The 17,911-nt window shown below is 41.4% G+C and overlaps 1 protein-coding gene across 1 annotated transcript in view; it reads left to right on the plus strand.

Moving 5' to 3' along the window:
- The window catches only part of LOC109920159 (liprin-alpha-1-like), a 117,314-nt gene that overhangs the window by 53,038 nt on the left and 46,365 nt on the right, over window positions 1-17,911 (plus strand). Inside the window, exon 15 of the mRNA XM_048606905.1 lies at window positions 2,484-2,626. Within this exon, the coding sequence (XP_048462862.1) occupies window positions 2,484-2,626 (143 nt within the window). The remainder of the gene's footprint in view (window positions 1-2,483; window positions 2,627-17,911) is intronic.

The raw sequence follows: 17,911 nt of genomic DNA on the forward strand, positions 1-17,911 counted from the left end.
CTGCTCCTCTGATGCTGCTTGGCCTGCTGTGTTCATCCAGCTCTACACCTTGTTATCTCAGATTCTCCAGCATCTGCAGTTCCTACTATCTCTTAAAAAAAGCTAGGTTGGTTGTGACTTGAGAAATATCATTGGTTCTATCATAGTTAGCTTTTTTTCATAAAAGGAAAAGTATTGAGAATCCTGACAGCCCATAGAGTTTGAAACTCCATTACTCAACAGTAAGTTATATGAAAACAATTTTTTGAAATGGTCAACTCGTTTGTATAATGGTGCTTAAAATTGGACATTTACATTGGCAGAGACTAGAGTTCTTATTTGAGTCACTTCAATCCTGTGACCTAAATTTATCAGCATAAAGACTACAGGGGATTTCATGTCCTACCTTTGTAAGTGCTGCCACTCTCTGTGCCAACTCTGCTTCTACTTCTGGTAGAGTTTCTGCCTTTCTGAGAGTTTGTTGCAGCTTTTGTTCAGCTAATTCCAACCGTTCTTGCAACTGACGATTCTTCTCTTCACTCTGCATTTTTAATTTTGAAGTATAAAGTTTAGTCATCTCAACTTCAGAATCAATTCTTTGTAATTCTTACAACATTATACAGGTCATTTCCATCTCAGTTAGACAGAATTGAAAGAGGCCAAGTGCTGGACTACAGTGTGGGGTTTGCAGTGGACCAGTTAATGGCACTTCAACACGTGTCAGCCGTGCTTAGTGGTAGCATTTTCATCGAAGCCAGAAGGTTGGGGCTGTAAGCCTCACACTACTATTTAGCACATTATGCAGGCTGGAATGTCAGATGCCAGATCACTGCCTTTTTAAACAAGATATTAAGCCAAAGACCCAATGCGAACCCAGTGGATTAAATTTTCATGTTCCGATTCAAAGAACAGGGACTGCTTCCTATGCCCTGGCCAAATCATTTCTTTATAACACACCAAATGCTTTTTCCTACCCCAACATCCCCTTTTCTGGATATAGAATATTTGTCATCTTTGCCCACATAAAACAAATGGACCTCCTCCATCCTGGCATTAGCTGAATACAGTTAACTCCTTTATGTCATAGATGGGAATCAGAACAGGAGGTCAGCAAGTGAAATGATCATTCATATAACTATGATATTGTAGCCATTACAAAAACATGGGCATGAGGCGGACAAGAACGGAGGCTTAATGTTAAAGCATTTAGAGGTTTCAGGCAAAAGAGAGGGATGTAAAAGAGGTGGCGGAATTACGTCACTGATTAGGCAGAATAATCACAGCTGTACTGAGGGAGGATAACTTGGAGAGTTCATCCAGCGAGGCCATATGGGTAGAGCTCAGAAATAGGAAGGGTGCAATCACTTTGATGGGGTTGTACTACAGACCTCCCGATAGCCGGTGGGAAATAGAGGAACAGATATCTAGACAGATTATGAAAAAAAATGTAAAAACAACAGGGTTATTGTGGCAGGAGATTTTAACTTGAATACATTGACTGGGACGTGCTTAGTGTCAGGAGCTTGAATGGGAGGGGGGTGTGGTGGTGGAACTTGTTAGGTGCATCCATAAGGGTTTCTTGAAGTAAGACGTAAATAGTCCAACGAGAGAACGGGCCATACAAGAGATGATGTTGGGGAACGAGCCTGGTCAGGTAACTGAACTTTCTGTGAGGGAGCAGTTTCAAAAGTGACCATGACTCTGTACGTTCTAAGTTACATACAGATAAAGGTAAGAGTGGCCGTCGGGTGAACGATTAAGTTGCTGGAAGGCTAGCTAAGACAATATTAGGGAGGAACTGGGGCATGTATGATGCGGAGGTGCTGGTGTTAGACTCGGGTGGCCAAGGTCAAAAAATCACATGACACCAGGTTATAGTCCAACAGGTTTACTTGACACATGCTTTCGGAGTTTCACTCCTTCTTCAAGAGTCAGAGAGAGGAGCGGCATCAGACACAGAATTTATAAGCAAAAGATCAAAGGGTCATAGACCTGACAGGCATGTGTTGAACAAACCTAAGATGGCTGTTAAATCTTTACTCAGTTAGAAAGGATTAATATGCAAATTGCAGAATTTCTTCCAAGTCACTGCCCAAGATAAATAAAGGTTTTATCAGTTCCCTCAGTATACCAGAGGTGACACCCCAGATCAGACAATGCATTTTAGGTGTGAGGCCTTGTTTAGAATCTGGCTGTGTATCAACTTGGAGTCAGACTAGTTTTATTTCCAAAGTAGGAATTTAGAAAATGCCACACTGACTCTCTACAAATTGTGCGCTTTCTCAACAAAATACAATGTAATTACAAATCTGCAAAATCAAAATCATCCCATAGATATATATGCGTGTGTGAGAGAGCGCAAGCGAAACAGAGTAAGGGTGAGGGTGAGGAAAGGGTGTCTATGAGAGGGGGTCTGTGTCTGCGCACGCGCATATATATAGCTGTGGTGGCACCATCCGTAGTGTGACATAAACCCAAGATCCTGGTTGAAGCCATCCTCACAGGTACTAAGGTTGGTTATCAGCCTCTGAACAGCGACTCGGAGTTGCCATGCGTCCTTAAGTCTGCCTTGGAGGACATTTATCCGAAGCTCCAAGGCAGAATGTTCTTGACCGCGAAAGTGTTCCAGTCTGACGATTATGGCACAGTGTCCATTCCTCCAAGGCAGACTTCAGGATACACAACAACGCAGAGTCGCTGAACTAAAGCTGATAGCCAAGTTCGGAACCAGTGAGGACGGCCTCAACTGGGACTTTGGTTTCATTTCGCACCACAGTTGACCCCACCAACTACACACACACACAGAATCTCTCCCACATGCTGTCTCTCTCCCTCCCTCCCTCCCTTCCTTCCTCCTCCCCCCAAACCCCGCGTGCGTGCTCTGTCTGTCTCTCTCTCCCTCACCCCTCCCCGTCCACCCACCCTGCACACACTGTCTCTCTCCCCGTCCACCCACCCCGCATGCTCTCTGGCTCGGTCTCTCCACTCCTTCCCTCCATCCATCCCCTCCCCCACATACCCCGTGCGTTCTCTCACTCTCTCTCTCCCACATTATGACGAGTAGTCATTTCCGGTTTCGATCTGTATGGGTTTGTATATGGGGTCCAATTCTATATGTTTATTGATTGCATTACGGGTGGAGAACCATGTCTCTAGGGATGCCTGTGCGCGTCTATATTTGGCTTGGACTACTATAGTTACCTTATCCCAGTTAAGCTGATGGCCTTCATTGTCTGAACGTACCGATATTAAGGAGAGTTTGTCGTGTCATTTTGCTGCTAGCTTATGTTCATGTATTCTGATGGCTAGTTTCCTTCCTGTCTGTCCGATGTAATGTTTGTGGCAGTCATTGCATGGTATTTTGTAAACCACATCCGTGCTGCAAGTTGTGGGAATGGGGTCTTTAATTCTTGTAAGTGTTTGTTGTCGGGTGGCTGTGGGCTTGTGGGCCACCATGATTCCTCGTGGTCATAGGAGTCTCATCAGTTCCAGTATGCTCTTGATGTATGGCAGTGTGGCCAAAATGTTAGGGCGTACTGTGTCCTCTTGTTGTTGCCTATTTATTAGGCATCTGCGGATGAAGTCGCAGGAATATCTGTTTGTAGTGAGGATTTTGTACAGGTGCTCTTCCTCTTTCCTGCATAATTCTGGAGTGTTGCAGTGTGACCTAGTGTCCTAGCCCATTTAAATAGTGTCCTAATGGAGCTTCGTTTGTGGGCGTTGGGGTGGTTGCTGTGGAAGTTGAGGATTTGATCTGTGTGGGTTAGTTTTCTGTATACAGAGGTTTGGAACTCCTTGTTGGTCATATGCTCAACTTTAACATCCAGAAACAGAAGTTGATTGGTGTTTTCTATTTCCCTTTGTGAATTTAATCCCTGCGAATACGCTGCTGATGAGGTGGTGGGTCTCTTCTAAATTGTTGTGGTTAATAATGACAAATGTGTCATCTACGTACCAGATCCATAGTTTAGGTTGAATGCGGGGGAGGGTGGTGTGTGCTAGTCTTTGCATGACTGCTTCTGCAATGAGTCCTGAGACGGGTGATCCCATTGGTGTACAGTTGATCTGTTTGTATACTTGACCATTAAAAATGAAGGGTGTAGTGAGGCAGAGGTCTAGTAGTTTAAGTATGTTGTCATTGTTGATTGAGTTGCTGGTCTGTGTTGCTGTTTCCTCCAGTAATGCTGCCACTGTTTCTTTGGTTAGTGGGATGTTGATTGATGTGAATAAAACTGTGATGTCATAGGTTACCATAATCTCGTCATCGCTGATTTTTATGTTCTTGAGGGTAACCAGGAAATCTTGGGTTGAGTGGATGGAATGGGGTGATCCGTCGATTAGGTGTTCCAATCTCAGTTGTAGATCCCTGGCCAGTTTGTGTGATGAAGGGGTGCCTGGTAGGGAAACAGTGGGTCTGAGAGGAATGTCTGGTTTATGTACTTTAGTAAGTCCATAGAAGCAGGAGGTGTTCGTGCCTTCTGGACTCACCATAATGGGCCAGACAATATAAATTCCAAGCGGTGTAGAACAACATCGCTTCATCGGAGGCTCCACTGATGATGTCACCTAACATGGTGACGAAACATCTGAACGAGAACAAGCCAGCTCAGCGAGCAAGTCGTCAATCTCACCCACAACCCCAGCTACAGATCTTCGCCAAAAACTTCGAAACCCTCTTTCTCCCTCTCTCTCCCTGTCCACCCTCCCCTGCCCTCCACCACCCCCACACACACGCACGCACGCAAGCACAAATCTATGGGGTGAATTTCCATTTGCAGATTTGTAATTGCAGATACACTATTTTGTTCAAAAAGCTCACCATTTGTGGACAGTCAGTGTGGCATTTTACAAGTTCCTACTTTGGAAATAAATCCAGTCTGACTCCAAGTTGATACACAGCCAGATTCTAAACAAGGCCTCACACCCAAAATGCATTGTCTGACCTGGAGGTCACCTCTGGTATACTGAGGGAACTGATAAAACCTTTTAGTTATCTTGGGGCAGTGACTTGAAAGAAATTCTGCAATTTGCATATTAATCCTTTCTAACTGAGTAAAGATCTAACAGGCATCTAGGGTTGGTTAAACACATTTGCACCAGTTCTATGGCCCTTTGATCTTTTGCTCATAAATTCTGCGTCTGATGCCACCTTTCTTACTGACACCTGAAGGAGGAGCGAGACTCCAAAAGCTTGTGTCTTCAAATAAACATGTTGGATTCTAACCTGGTGTCGTGCGATTTTTGACCCTGGGTAATGTAGACTGGGGGCATTCTCGCATTCTCCGGCTCCATGCATTAATTTCCTTTGTTGTCTTGAGTGGACCTACCCTTTCCCTAGCTATCCTCTTCCTCCTTATATACTTCAAAAAAAGCTTTGTGATTTTCCTTAATCCTGTTTGCCAAAGTCATTTCATGGCCTCTTTCCTGTTTTCTTTATATACCTCAAGGGCTCTGTCTTCAGTTTCCTAAACTTTAGGTATTCTTCCTTTTTCTTTCAGAGTAAGCTCAATTTCTCCTGTCATCCAAGGTTCTGGAATCTTGCCATCCTTATCCCTCACTTTCATAAGAACATGCTGGTCCTGAATTCAAATCATCTGGCCTTTAAAAGATTCCCACATGACAAATGTGGATTTACCCTCAAACAGCTGCCCCCAATCTACGTTACCCAGGGTCAAAAATCGCACGACACCAGGTTAGAATCCAACACGTTTATTTGAAGACACAAGCTTTTGGAGTCTCGCTCCTCCTTCAGGTGTCAGTAAGAAAGGTGGCATCAGACGCAGAATTTATGAGCAAAAGATCAAAGGGCCATAGAACTGGTGCAAATGTGTTTAACCAACCCTAGATGCCTGTTAGATCTTTACTCAGTTAGAAAGGATTAATATGCAAATTGCAGAATTTCTTTCAAGTCACTGCCCCAAGATAACTAAAAGGTTTTATCAGTTCCCTCAGTATACCAGAGGTGACCTCCAGGTCAGACAATGCATTTTGGGTGTGAGGCCTTGTTTAGAATCTGGCTGTGTATCAACTTGGAGTCAGACTGGATTTATTTCCAAAGTAGGAACTTGTAAAATGCCACACTGACTGTCCACAAATGGTGAGCTTTTTGAACAAAATAGTGTATCTGCAATTACAAATCTGCAAATGGAAATTCACCCCATAGATTTGTGCTTGCGTGCGTGCGTGTGTGTGGGGGTGGTGGAGGGCAGGGGAGGGTGGACAGGGAGAGAGAGGGAGAAAGAGGGTTTCGAAGTTTTTGGCGAAGATCTGTAGCTGGGGTTGTGGGTGAGATTGACGACTTGCTCGCTGAGCTGGCTTGTTCTCGTTCAGATGTTTCGTCACCATGTTAGGTGACATCATCAGTGGAGCCTCCGATGAAGCGATGTTGTTCTACACCGCTTGGAATTTATATTGTCTGGCCCATTATGGTGAGTCCAGAAGGCACGAACACCTCCTGCTTCTATGGACTTACTAAAGTACATAAACCAGACATTCCTCTCAGACCCACTGTTTCCCTACCAGGCACCCCTTCATCACACAAACTGGCCAGGGATCTACAACTGAGATTGGAACACCTAATCGACGGATCACCCCATTCCATCCACTCAACCCAAGATTTCCTGGTTACCCTCAAGAACATAAAAATCAGCGATGACGAGATTATGGTAACCTATGACATCACAGTTTTATTCACATCAATCAACATCCCACTAACCAAAGAAACAGTGGCAGCATTACTGGAGGAAACAGCAACACAGACCAGCAACTCAATCAACAATGACAACATACTTAAACTACTAGACCTCTGCCTCACTACACCCTTCATTTTTAATGGTCAAGTATACAAACAGATCAACTGTACACCAATGGGATCACCCGTCTCAGGACTCATTGCAGAAGCAGTCATGCAAAGACTAGCACACACCACCCTCCCCCGCATTCAACCTAAACTATGGATCTGGTACGTAGATGACACATTTGTCATTATTAACCACAACAATTTAGAAGAGACCCACCACCTCATCAGCAGCGTATTCGCAGGGATTAAATTCACAAAGGGAAATAGAAAACACCAATCAACTTCTGTTTCTGGATGTTAAAGTTGAGCATATGACCAACAAGGAGTTCCAAACCTCTGTATACAGAAAACTAACCCACACAGATCAAATCCTCAACTTCCACAGCAACCACCCCAACGCCCACAAACGAAGCTCCATTAGGACACTATTTAAATGGGCTAGGACACTAGGTCACACTGCAACACTCCAGAATTATGCAGGAAAGAGGAAGAGCACCTGTACAAAATCCTCACTACAAACAGATATTCCTGCGACTTCATCCGCAGATGCCAAATAAATAGGCAACAACAAGAGGACACAGTACGCCCTAACATTTTGGCCACACTGCCATACATCAAGAGCATACTGGAACTGACGAGACTCCTATGACCACGAGGAATCATGGTGGCCCACAAGCCCACAGCCACCCGACAACAAACACTTACAAGAATTAAAGACCCCATTCCCACAACTTGCAGCACGGATGTGGTTTACAAAATACCATGCAATGACTGCCACAAACATTACATCGGACAGCTCAAAGATTGGGGGGACTTCAGACAGTGCAAAGATTGCCAGAGGATACAGCGGGAGATAGATAGGCTGGAGATTTGGGCAGAGAAATGGCAGATAGAATTTAGTCTGGACAAATGTGAGGTGATGCATTTTTGAAGTCTGATGCAGGAGGTAAGTATACAGTAAATGGCAGAACCCTGAGAAGCACTGATATAGAGGCATTTAGGTACACAGGTCTACAGTGCCCTGGAAGTGGCAACACAAGTGGATAAGGTGGTCTAGAAGGCATACGGCATGCTTGCCTTCATCGGTCAAGGCACAGAGTTTTAAAAATGGCAAGTCATGTTGCAGCTGTCTAACACTTTCATGAGGCCACATTGAGAATACTGTGTACAGTTCTGGTCGCCACACTACAAAAAAGGATGGGAGGCTTTGGAGAAGGTACAGAAAAGGTTTACCAGAATATTGCCTGGTTTGGAGGGTATTGACTATGAGAAGAGATTGGAAAAACTTGGTTTGTTTCCACTTGAATGTCAGAGACTGAGGGGTGGCCTGATTTGAGGTTTACAAAATTACTGATAGAATGGATAGTTGGTGCATTTTCGCAGGGTAGAAATATCAATTAAGAGGGAAGACAGGTTTAAAGTAAAAGGGGGAAAAGTTTAAAGGAGATGTGAGGCGCAAGTTTTTTTTTGTTTACACAGACGGTGCTAAGTACCTGGAATGAGCTACCAAAGATATGGTAGAAGCAAGTAGAATAGCAACGCCGGTGAGACATCTTGACAGATATATGAATAGGTGGGGAAGAGTGGAATACAGACCATGTCGAGGCAAAAGATTTTCAGTTTACAAAGACATCATGTGTGGCACAGCTTGGAGGGCTGAAGGACCTGAACCTCTGCTTTGTTTCTCCAAAGCAGAAAGCCAGTGTAGAAAAAGGAATCGAGTATTTCTTGCTATATCTTAGACTCAGGTTAACATAAATCTCAGGCTCAGAAATAAGACCAGAAATGTTCAGAAGTGCTGAAAGAGTTAAACTTCTCATGCAAAATGTACGGAAAGCAACTTTATGGCTAATTCCGCTTGTCTAGTGGCAAAACTGCAAAAGCACCAGAGATCAGACAGAGTTGCAATTCACCATTTCTGGGCACACCTACAATTTCCAAACATAGAAAATGATGAACAGCTTCTGCAAAGAAAAAAAAAAATTACTGGCATTTTGGATGCGTATCCTATTAGAATCTTACAAAGGATACATATCCAAAACAATGACGTTTTTGTTATCTTTGTTGACATGAACTGGTCGGTTGTGAAAGTCAATCATTTTTGTTTCATTTCCAGATTTTTCTTTTTATCTTGATCTACATTCAAAAGAATGATCATTTACACAAGCTGTACTTCAATGTTGTTGTTATAATATCAAGTTTGAGTAAAATTTGATGAAGCAAATTTGAATTTTGCTAAATTCAATTAACTAATAGATTCCACGACAAAGGTAAAATTCTTTCATATAAGTGCAGAAGCACAAGTCAGTGAAATGTATTGAACTAAAATACTCAAACATCAAAATGTAGCACCATAGAAAGCATTTAGTTTAAACTGCCTTGAATCAACACTTTACACAAATTTATATTCTAATCCTTTCGCTGTCTGTACTTATTCTGATGACATTTGAAAAGTTACCTAAATTAACTAACTGGATCTACTTACACTGGGGGTCAAAACACAAGCGAAAAAATCCAACTGCCTTCTGTTATAAATGAGAACTGACAGCATTCGCTTCTTGACATTCAGTGGGCAAGAGCCAAAGGACCATATGTTTGCTCTAGTATTAAAGTTGCTGTATTTGTGCAGTTAAACTTGTACATACAGAAATAATTATTTGCTTATCAACTTCAGCCTCAGCTTATTTTCTGCCATTGAGCCATACAGTCAGAGTCTTACAGCATAGAGACAGGCCTTTCGGCCCAAGCTGGTCCATGCAGACCAAAACGTCCATCCACGCTAATCTTATCTCCCTGCACTTGGCCCGTATCATTCTAAACCTTTCCTTTCCACATATTTGTCCAAATGCCTTTTAAATGTTGTTAATGTACCCGCCTCAACCACTTCCGCTGGCAGCTTATTTCATATGCGTACCACTGTGTAAAAAAAGTTGCTCCTTACGTTCCCATGTATTCTTTCTCCTCTTACCTTAAAGTGATGCCCTCTAGTCCTCGATTCTCCAGCCCTGCAAAAAAGACTGAGTGCATTAACCCTATCCATGCCTCTCATGATCTGATACTATTCTGCAAGAGACCCCCCTCAGTCTCCAACACTTTAAAGAAAAAAGTCCTAGCTTGTCCAGCATCTCCCTTTAACTCAGTCCCTTGAGTCCTGGCAACATCCTTGTAAATTTCTTCAGCACTCTTTCCAGTTTAATAACATCCTTCCTATAGCAAGGTGACCAAAATTGAAGAAAATACTCCAAGTGCGGCCTCACCAACGTCCTGTACCACTACAACGTAACTTCCCAACTTCTGTACTCGATGCCCTGACTGATGAAGGCCAGTGCGCCAAAAACTGCCTTCACTGCCCTGTCTACCTGTGACTCTGCTTTCAGAGAACTGTGCACCTGAATTCCAAGGTCCCTCTGTTCCACTACACTCCTTAAGGCCCTACCATTCACCATGAAACTCCTGTCTGGATTTTCCGAAATGCAACACCTCACACTTATCTATATTAACCTCCACTTGCCATTTCTCAGCCCACTTCCCCAGCTGATCAAGAGCCTGCTGCAATTTCTGATAACCTTCCCCATTGTCCTCAGTACCGCCTATAGTACTACCTCTGCAAACTTACTAATCATGCCTTGTACATTCTCATCCAAATCATTGATATAGATAAACAAAGAGCAATGAGCACTGACCCCTGAAGCACACCACTAGTCACAGGCCTCCAGTCCGACAAGCATCCTTCGACTATTACTCTCTGCCATCAAGCCAATTGTGCATCCAATTTGCCAAATCTCTCTGGACTCCATGCAATCTAAAGACTTTCTTAAAAAAGATGTAGCATAATCAAATTTGGTACTGTTCTTGCAAACTTTTCTTCTCTTAAATGTGTTGTTACAAATAAACAATAAACATACACACAACACTATATTCAGACAGCATTTCGTTTTCAATTTATACAAATACCTGTATGTACAAAGCATCTTTATTGGCGAGTTCATTTTCAAGTTTATCGTTGAGATCATGTACAGATGTCGATTCACGTTGTGCACTGAGGTAGCGTTTTTCAAGAGTTGTTATCCTTTCCTCCATATCATCTTTCTGGGCCATGGCCTATTATAATTAGAACACACTCAAGTCATTGCTCTCTCACAACAGAAGACACGAGCCCCGCTACACCAGCCAAAAATAAAACTCTGCACCTGAAGTGAATTCATTGTGACTTATTTACATTCCCATAAACAGTGAAAAATTTGAAAATTTCACTGAAAGTACAGATCTCCTACACCTACCATGCAAGTGTCAATATGTAGTTCCTCAGTTTATACAAAATCACTTCTTGGTCCTTTTAGCTTTGCTCCCCTCTAGCAAACATAGGCCATGTACACTTTGTTACCATAACTTCAAAATGAATTGTGGGATGGTCAAGATCACATAAATAACCATTTAGCTTTTACCACACACCATAACATGACTCCCATCCAGGAGCTCACCAAAAGAATCACCAACACTCTTTCTAGGGTCGCAGGTCAAAATTAACACAACGTTTCAGCAAGGTTGTCAGGTTGTCAATTAGTTAGGTAGTTGCAATATAAATTTATAATTATTAACTACTTGCAATAATACTGTTTTGCAAATTTAGTAATGCTGTGCTTTAACTGTGTTCAATTTTGCAATTATTACGAGAAATTATACATTCTGCTTGAGCTGATAAATCACTGTTCTTCAAATAACTTTACCTTCGCATTCTTACCTCACGCAAATCCCTCTGAAGTTTAGTGTTCATTTCCTCAGACTTAATTAAGTCTTTACGAGCTGTATCCAGATCCTCTTCAAGTTCTGACACCCTACTAGACAGGGCAGCCAATCGATCCTTTAACTGCCCTTGCTCCTTGTTTTGTTTATCTATGGTCTCCTGAAGTTCTATTACTTTAATTGAATCTTCTTCATGGTTTACGGAACAATTAGAAAACCTCTGTTTAAAACAAAAGTAACCATTTAAAGGACAAAGCTGATCAGAGTCCCCCAATAATGGAACATTAAGCAATTCAACAAACCAGAAACGTATGAAGTGACAGACGATTGTTAACTAGATTGTGAAACATATGTGCATTCTTAGTTGGTTGGAGGACAATGAAGGAGATGGTTGGTTCTATTCTCCAGTTTTCTTGTAAGTATGTTTCTTTTAAAATTAAATGGCTGCTGATGTATCAGGATCCAAATGAAAAACTGCTTCTGAATACATTTGGTGTAGAGCTGGATGAACACAGCAGGCCAAGCAGCATCAGAGGAGCAGGAAAGCTAATGTTTCCGGTCTCGACCCTTCTTCAGAAAAAGGGTCTGGACCCGAAACGTCTGCTTTCCTGCTTGGCCTGCTGTGTTCATCCAGCTCTACACCTTGTCATCTCAGATTCTCCAGCATCTGCAGTTCCTACTATCTCTGAATATATTTGTTTGTTCAGGCAGAAAATTATTCAAGCTGTGTGGTCTTCATATTAAAACATTGACTACAAAAACTAAGTTTTGTTTGTAAGTGCAAATCCTTAAAGGACAGACTACATACCAGCCTGGATGAGTATATTCACCTCCATTCTACCCCCGCCTCCTTAGTAATCTCCTGACAGCTTATTTATTTGTGTCTGCTAGTTAAATAAACACATCTTTGTACTATTTATACATGCATCGTTATTCCACAATGCCAGGCAAGGTGTACTACAGGCTGCGGCTTTGAATTCTTTTGTAAACTATTTCATTAACCCCCCGCTTGTAGTACACGAGATTATTCCTTTGTACCAAAAAAAAATGACAACTTTTAAATCAATCTCATGTATCAATTACTTCATGATAGGGTTAATTATAGGAGGTAAATACAAAACATAGCATAAAAGTTGTTATCTGAAAACCTATACCATGCCATTCGTGCTTGGCGTATTTTCACCATCACGCTTTCCATCTTCTAGTGGATCTGTTGCTCCTTTCTTCGGAGTAAGTGTGTTCTGTTCTTTAAATAGTGAGATCTGAAAGAAATTGTAAATAAAACTGGATAAGAAAAAGAAGCAACTTTTCAAAATAAAGATCAGTTATGAATATATTATAGTTACCAAGGTAGCAGTTGAGAAACATGCAATTGCACATCTTGGCAATGTTATCAAAAGTTTTATTCTTGATGTTCTACTCAATATTTGCCAACATTTCCAAGTACCAATTTTGAAAACAGAAATTAGGTAGTTGCAATGATCATTCCAACACATGGAGAAAGCATGGAGATGAATATTTAACACATTGGGCACAAAAACTGAAAGTTTTAACTACGCAGAAACAATTTCTGTACTCTTCCTTATTGTTCTTATTTGTTCTCAACATGCAAACATTACAGATGAGATTAGTGCTTGTTGCTCATTCCTTATTCCTGTTGAAATGGTGGTGCTTAACCGCTCCAAACTGTGTGATGTAAGGTATACAGTACCAACGCGAAAGAGTTCCTGGATTTGACTCAGGAACTATGAAATAGTGGCGATCTAGTTCCAAGTAAGATTGGTGCGCAGCCCAAGTGAGAACTTGCAGATGGTGTTCTCATGCAGCTGTTATTCTCTTCCTTCCAGATGCTTATGTCAGCACATTTCTTCGTAAAATTTACTTTTCTATATTCTAACTTGCGAACATAAATGAATTGTTTGCTAACACATGAATATTGGGCCATGCTAATTCTGTAGGTATTCCAGGAAAGTATCAACACAAATACCTACCTCTTTCTCTCTAATTACTATTTCTTCTTCTAAAGCACTAACTCTTTCTAGGGCTACTCGTAACCGCTCTCGTACCTGGAAAACACAACAAAACACACAGGATGAGTTAATATTCAATGTGTACAACATATGGAATTATTCACATTTAGAAAGATATGGATTTATTAGTGATAGGCAGAATGGCTTTGTGAGAGGAAGGTCATGTCTCTCAAACTCGACTGAGCTTTTTAAGGAAGGAACAAAGATGATTGAGGAAGGCAGGGCTACTTGGATTTTAGCAAGGCCTTTGACAAGGCCCATCAGGGCAGGGTGATACAAAAGATGAAGTCAAATGGGAATCTGCGATGAGCTGGTAAGGCACATACAGAACTGGCTTGGTTATAGAACAGCAGCGTTTGGACGGTGTTTTTCTGACTAGAGATCTGTGACCCGTTGTGTCCCACAGGGATCTGTACTTGTGGGGCCACTGTTGTTGGTAATTTATATAAATTATTTTAAGGAGAATGTAGGTGATCTGATTGGTAAGATTGCAGACAACACAAAGATTGGGGGAGTTGCAGATAGTGAGGAGGATTGCGTCAGGATATAACAGGATGTAGATATGCTGGAGACTAGGGTGGAGAAATGGCAGACAGAGTTTAGTCCAGACAAATGCAAGGTGTGATGCCTTTTGGAAGATGTAATGCAGGAGGGAAGTATACAATAAATGGCAGAATCCTAAGGAGCATCATCATACAGGCATCTAGGCACACAGGTCCACAGTTCCCTTTAAGTAGCAACACAAGTGGATAAAGGTGGTCAAGAAGCCAAATGGCATGCTTGCCTTCATCAGTAGGGGCAGAATACAAAAATTGGCAAGTCATGTTGTAGCTGTATCAAACTTCAGTTAGGCCATATTTGGAATTTTGTGTACAGTTCTGGTTGTCATATTACCAGAATGATGTGGAGGCTTTGGACAGAGTACGGAAAAGGTTTACAAGGATGGATTGGAGGGTATTAGCGATGAGGAGAGAATGGAATATCTCAATAGGTTTTCACTTGAACATCGGAGACAGAGGGGAAACCTGATAGAAGTTTACAAAATTACGAGAGGTATGAATAGAATGAACAGTCAGAACAGTCTTTTTCCCCAGTGTAGAAATGTCAATTACCCGCAAGGACACAGATTTAAGGTAAAAGGGCAAGTTTAAAGGAGATGAGAGCGGCAGATATTTTACACAGGTGGTGGTAATTGCCTGGAATGCACTGCCAGAGGTGGTAGTGGAGGCAGATACAACAGCAACTTTTAAGATGTATTTTGACATATACATGAACAGGCAGGGAATACAGGGATACAGACCGTGTAGAGGTAGAAGATTTTAGTTTAGAAAGGCATCATGCGTTGGTGTAGTTTTGGTGGACCAAAGGGCCTGTCCTATGCTGTACTTTTCTTTTTTATTGTTCTTTAGGTGTTTCAACTCTAACTGGATTACTCATACTTCACAGAAGTTGCACACCTCACTGGGGTAGTGCGCCTCGCTATTCCCAGAGTGATCACAAAAGTTAAAAACATCAAAGCACTCAAAGTCTTCCATTTACTTGTCAGATAGACCCAGGTTTACAGAAAACATATACCAGGTCTCTGTACTTAACAACCACTACTATTTAGTACAAATTAATAGATTCTAACCTCAGGTAAATAACTATAATCTGTTGACATATAACTCCAATAATTCAAACCCTAACCCACTTCTAAAAATTCTTAAACATGCATACACAAAGACGAAGAGACTAAAACACATTTATGTTATGGTTAGAGGGGAAAAAGACTGGGTAAACAGTTCAATAGGACCAGTCCTCAGGACTTGGTTGAGTATTTCCAAGGCCATCAGTTTTCTAATCTTTTCCTTCTGTTTCTCTCACTTTTTTTTTAAACAGCAGAGACAGAGACTGGTTAACAAATTATAAAATCTTTAATCTGATTAAAAGACAACGGTTTACAGCAAATGGTGGGAGAAAATAAACAGGTTTTCCTCAGACTGTAGATATTAGAGCAGGAGGGCGAGCGGGCGGGAGAGACACCATCTGTAATTCAGGAGTACAAAAGGTTTCTGCCAGTATCATTCAAACCCACAAGTTGTTCAGCATCCAGGAGCGAGATAGTTATTGTAAGGTTGATAGTTACAACTTCACAATCCAATCAGCAAACTGTTGCTGGGTGAATCTCACTTTGTACACATCCCTGGTGCAGGGCAATCTACAAACAAAGCAGATCTGTAAACATGACTCAGAATGAGTTTCAGCAACTCTTATTTTGAAGTCCTTCTTTGGTCCTTTGTTGTAAATAGTCCTTTTTCCAATTCAGTCCACAATCAAAAGTATATTTAAATAAAAAAATTGGTCCTGATAGTTTTCCAACTTTTGTTGAGCTAGTGTTGTTTGAATAATGAAACCACTACAGTATAAAATGTGTATTTACTAAGTTCACGGAAAAATTAAGATATTGTTATATAACACTATTACACTTCCAAATTTCCACCATGGTGGAATAGTGGACTTTGAATTCAGTTCAAAGAAAACCTGGAATGAAGAGTCTCATAACAACCATGAAACTGTTATTGATTGATGGAAAAACCTACATGGTTCACTAATGTCCTTTAGGGAAGGAAACTGCTATCCTTAACTGGTCTAGCCTACATGTGACTCCAGACCCACAGCAATGTGGTTGACTCAGGGCAATTAGCGATGAACAATAAATACTGGCCTTGGCAGTGAAATCCACATATCATTAATGAATTTAAAAAATAGTTATTTTATAGTGGTTAACCTATACCCTTCAAGTTAGAGAAAAAGACTAGCCCAAAACTCTTGTATTTCTGCTGTCTAACATGAGATCCCACTGGTCCATTATCTGTCTCTAAATGTTAATATTAACATCACACCTGCAAAGCACAATATTTCAAATCTTTGTAGTTAAATCTCTCTGTAAAGAATACTCCGTTCTTTTGATTGAGGCTATTTTGGATTTCCTGCATTTGTTCACCTCCAGTTAGCAGCAGAAACTTTTCTGCAACAGTTGCACTGAGTATCGGTAGTTGCACCAACGTGTAATGTTTCAACAGAATCAATAAATGCATTACCTATTTCTGATGATCAGATTCAACATTCTGATGTTGTTCAGATCATTTTCAAGATATATTTCCCTTTCACTAAACTTTGTGACTCATTAACCTCTCCCTTTTTGATTCAGCATATTTCCCTGTAAAAGCCCTTTATAAATGCAAGTTACTATTGAAATTAACTGCAACTAGCAGTGTGCCACAGGGCCCAGTGCTGGGGCCACAGTTATTTACAATACATATTCACTACGTAGACTAGGAAAACTTATGTACTATAGCCAAGTTTACATATGACACAAAAATAGATGGAAAGGCAAATCATGTGGGTGAGAGTGGCTGCAGGGGAATATAGGCAGGTTATGTGAGAGGGTACAAACTTGTCCTAAGGAATATAAATGTGGGGAAATGTGAGGTTATGCACTTTTGCAGGAAGAATAGGAGATAAATACAATTTAAACGAACTAATACTGTTAAAAAAAAACTACAGAACAGAGGGATTTTGGGAATCTTTGTCCATGAATCAGAAGACGCCGGTATCCAAATTCAGCAGGTAATAGGCAAATGGAATGTTGGCCTTTATTTCAAACCTATACAAGATACTGTTCAGAACACAGCTAGAATACTACGAACAGTTTTGGGCCTTTTATCTAGGAAAGATAGATTGACATTGGATACAGTGCAGAGAATGTTCATTCAGCTGATATCGGACTGTCTTATCAGGACAGGTTGAGTTGATTAGGCCTATATTTTTTTTTGTTCAATCACTGGATGAGGACATTGCTGAAAGTCTGGTGTCACACGTAGGCCAGACCAGGTAAGGATGGCAGTTTCCTTCCCTAAAAGACATGAGTGAGCCAGACAGGTTTTTCCAACAATCGACAATGGATTCACATCATTAGACCCTTAATTCCAGATTTTTATTGAATTCAAATTCCACCATCTGCCACGGCGGGATTTGAACCGAGATCCCCAGAACATTACCTGGGTCTCCAGTGATAACACCATAGAGGTGTTAGAGGTGATCTTATTGAAAAGATTCTTAGGAGATTTGACAGGGTTGATGCAGAAAGGTTGTTTCCCTTTGTGAGACAGGACCAAAGAGCATGCTTTCATAATAAGGGCAAAGCTGCTGGAAAAGCCCAGCAGGTCTGGCAGCATCTGTGGAGGAAATGACAGAATTAACGTTTTGGGTCCGTTATATCAGAACGGAGCCTGAGGAAGGGTCACCAGACCTGAAATGTCAACTCTGTCTTTTCCTTCACAGATGCTGCCAGACCTGCTGGGCTTTTCCAGCAGCTTTG

This window comes from Rhincodon typus, chromosome 17 (assembly GCF_021869965.1).
Source record: "Rhincodon typus isolate 14 chromosome 17, sRhiTyp1.1, whole genome shotgun sequence".
NCBI classification, from domain to species: domain Eukaryota; kingdom Metazoa; phylum Chordata; class Chondrichthyes; order Orectolobiformes; family Rhincodontidae; genus Rhincodon; species Rhincodon typus.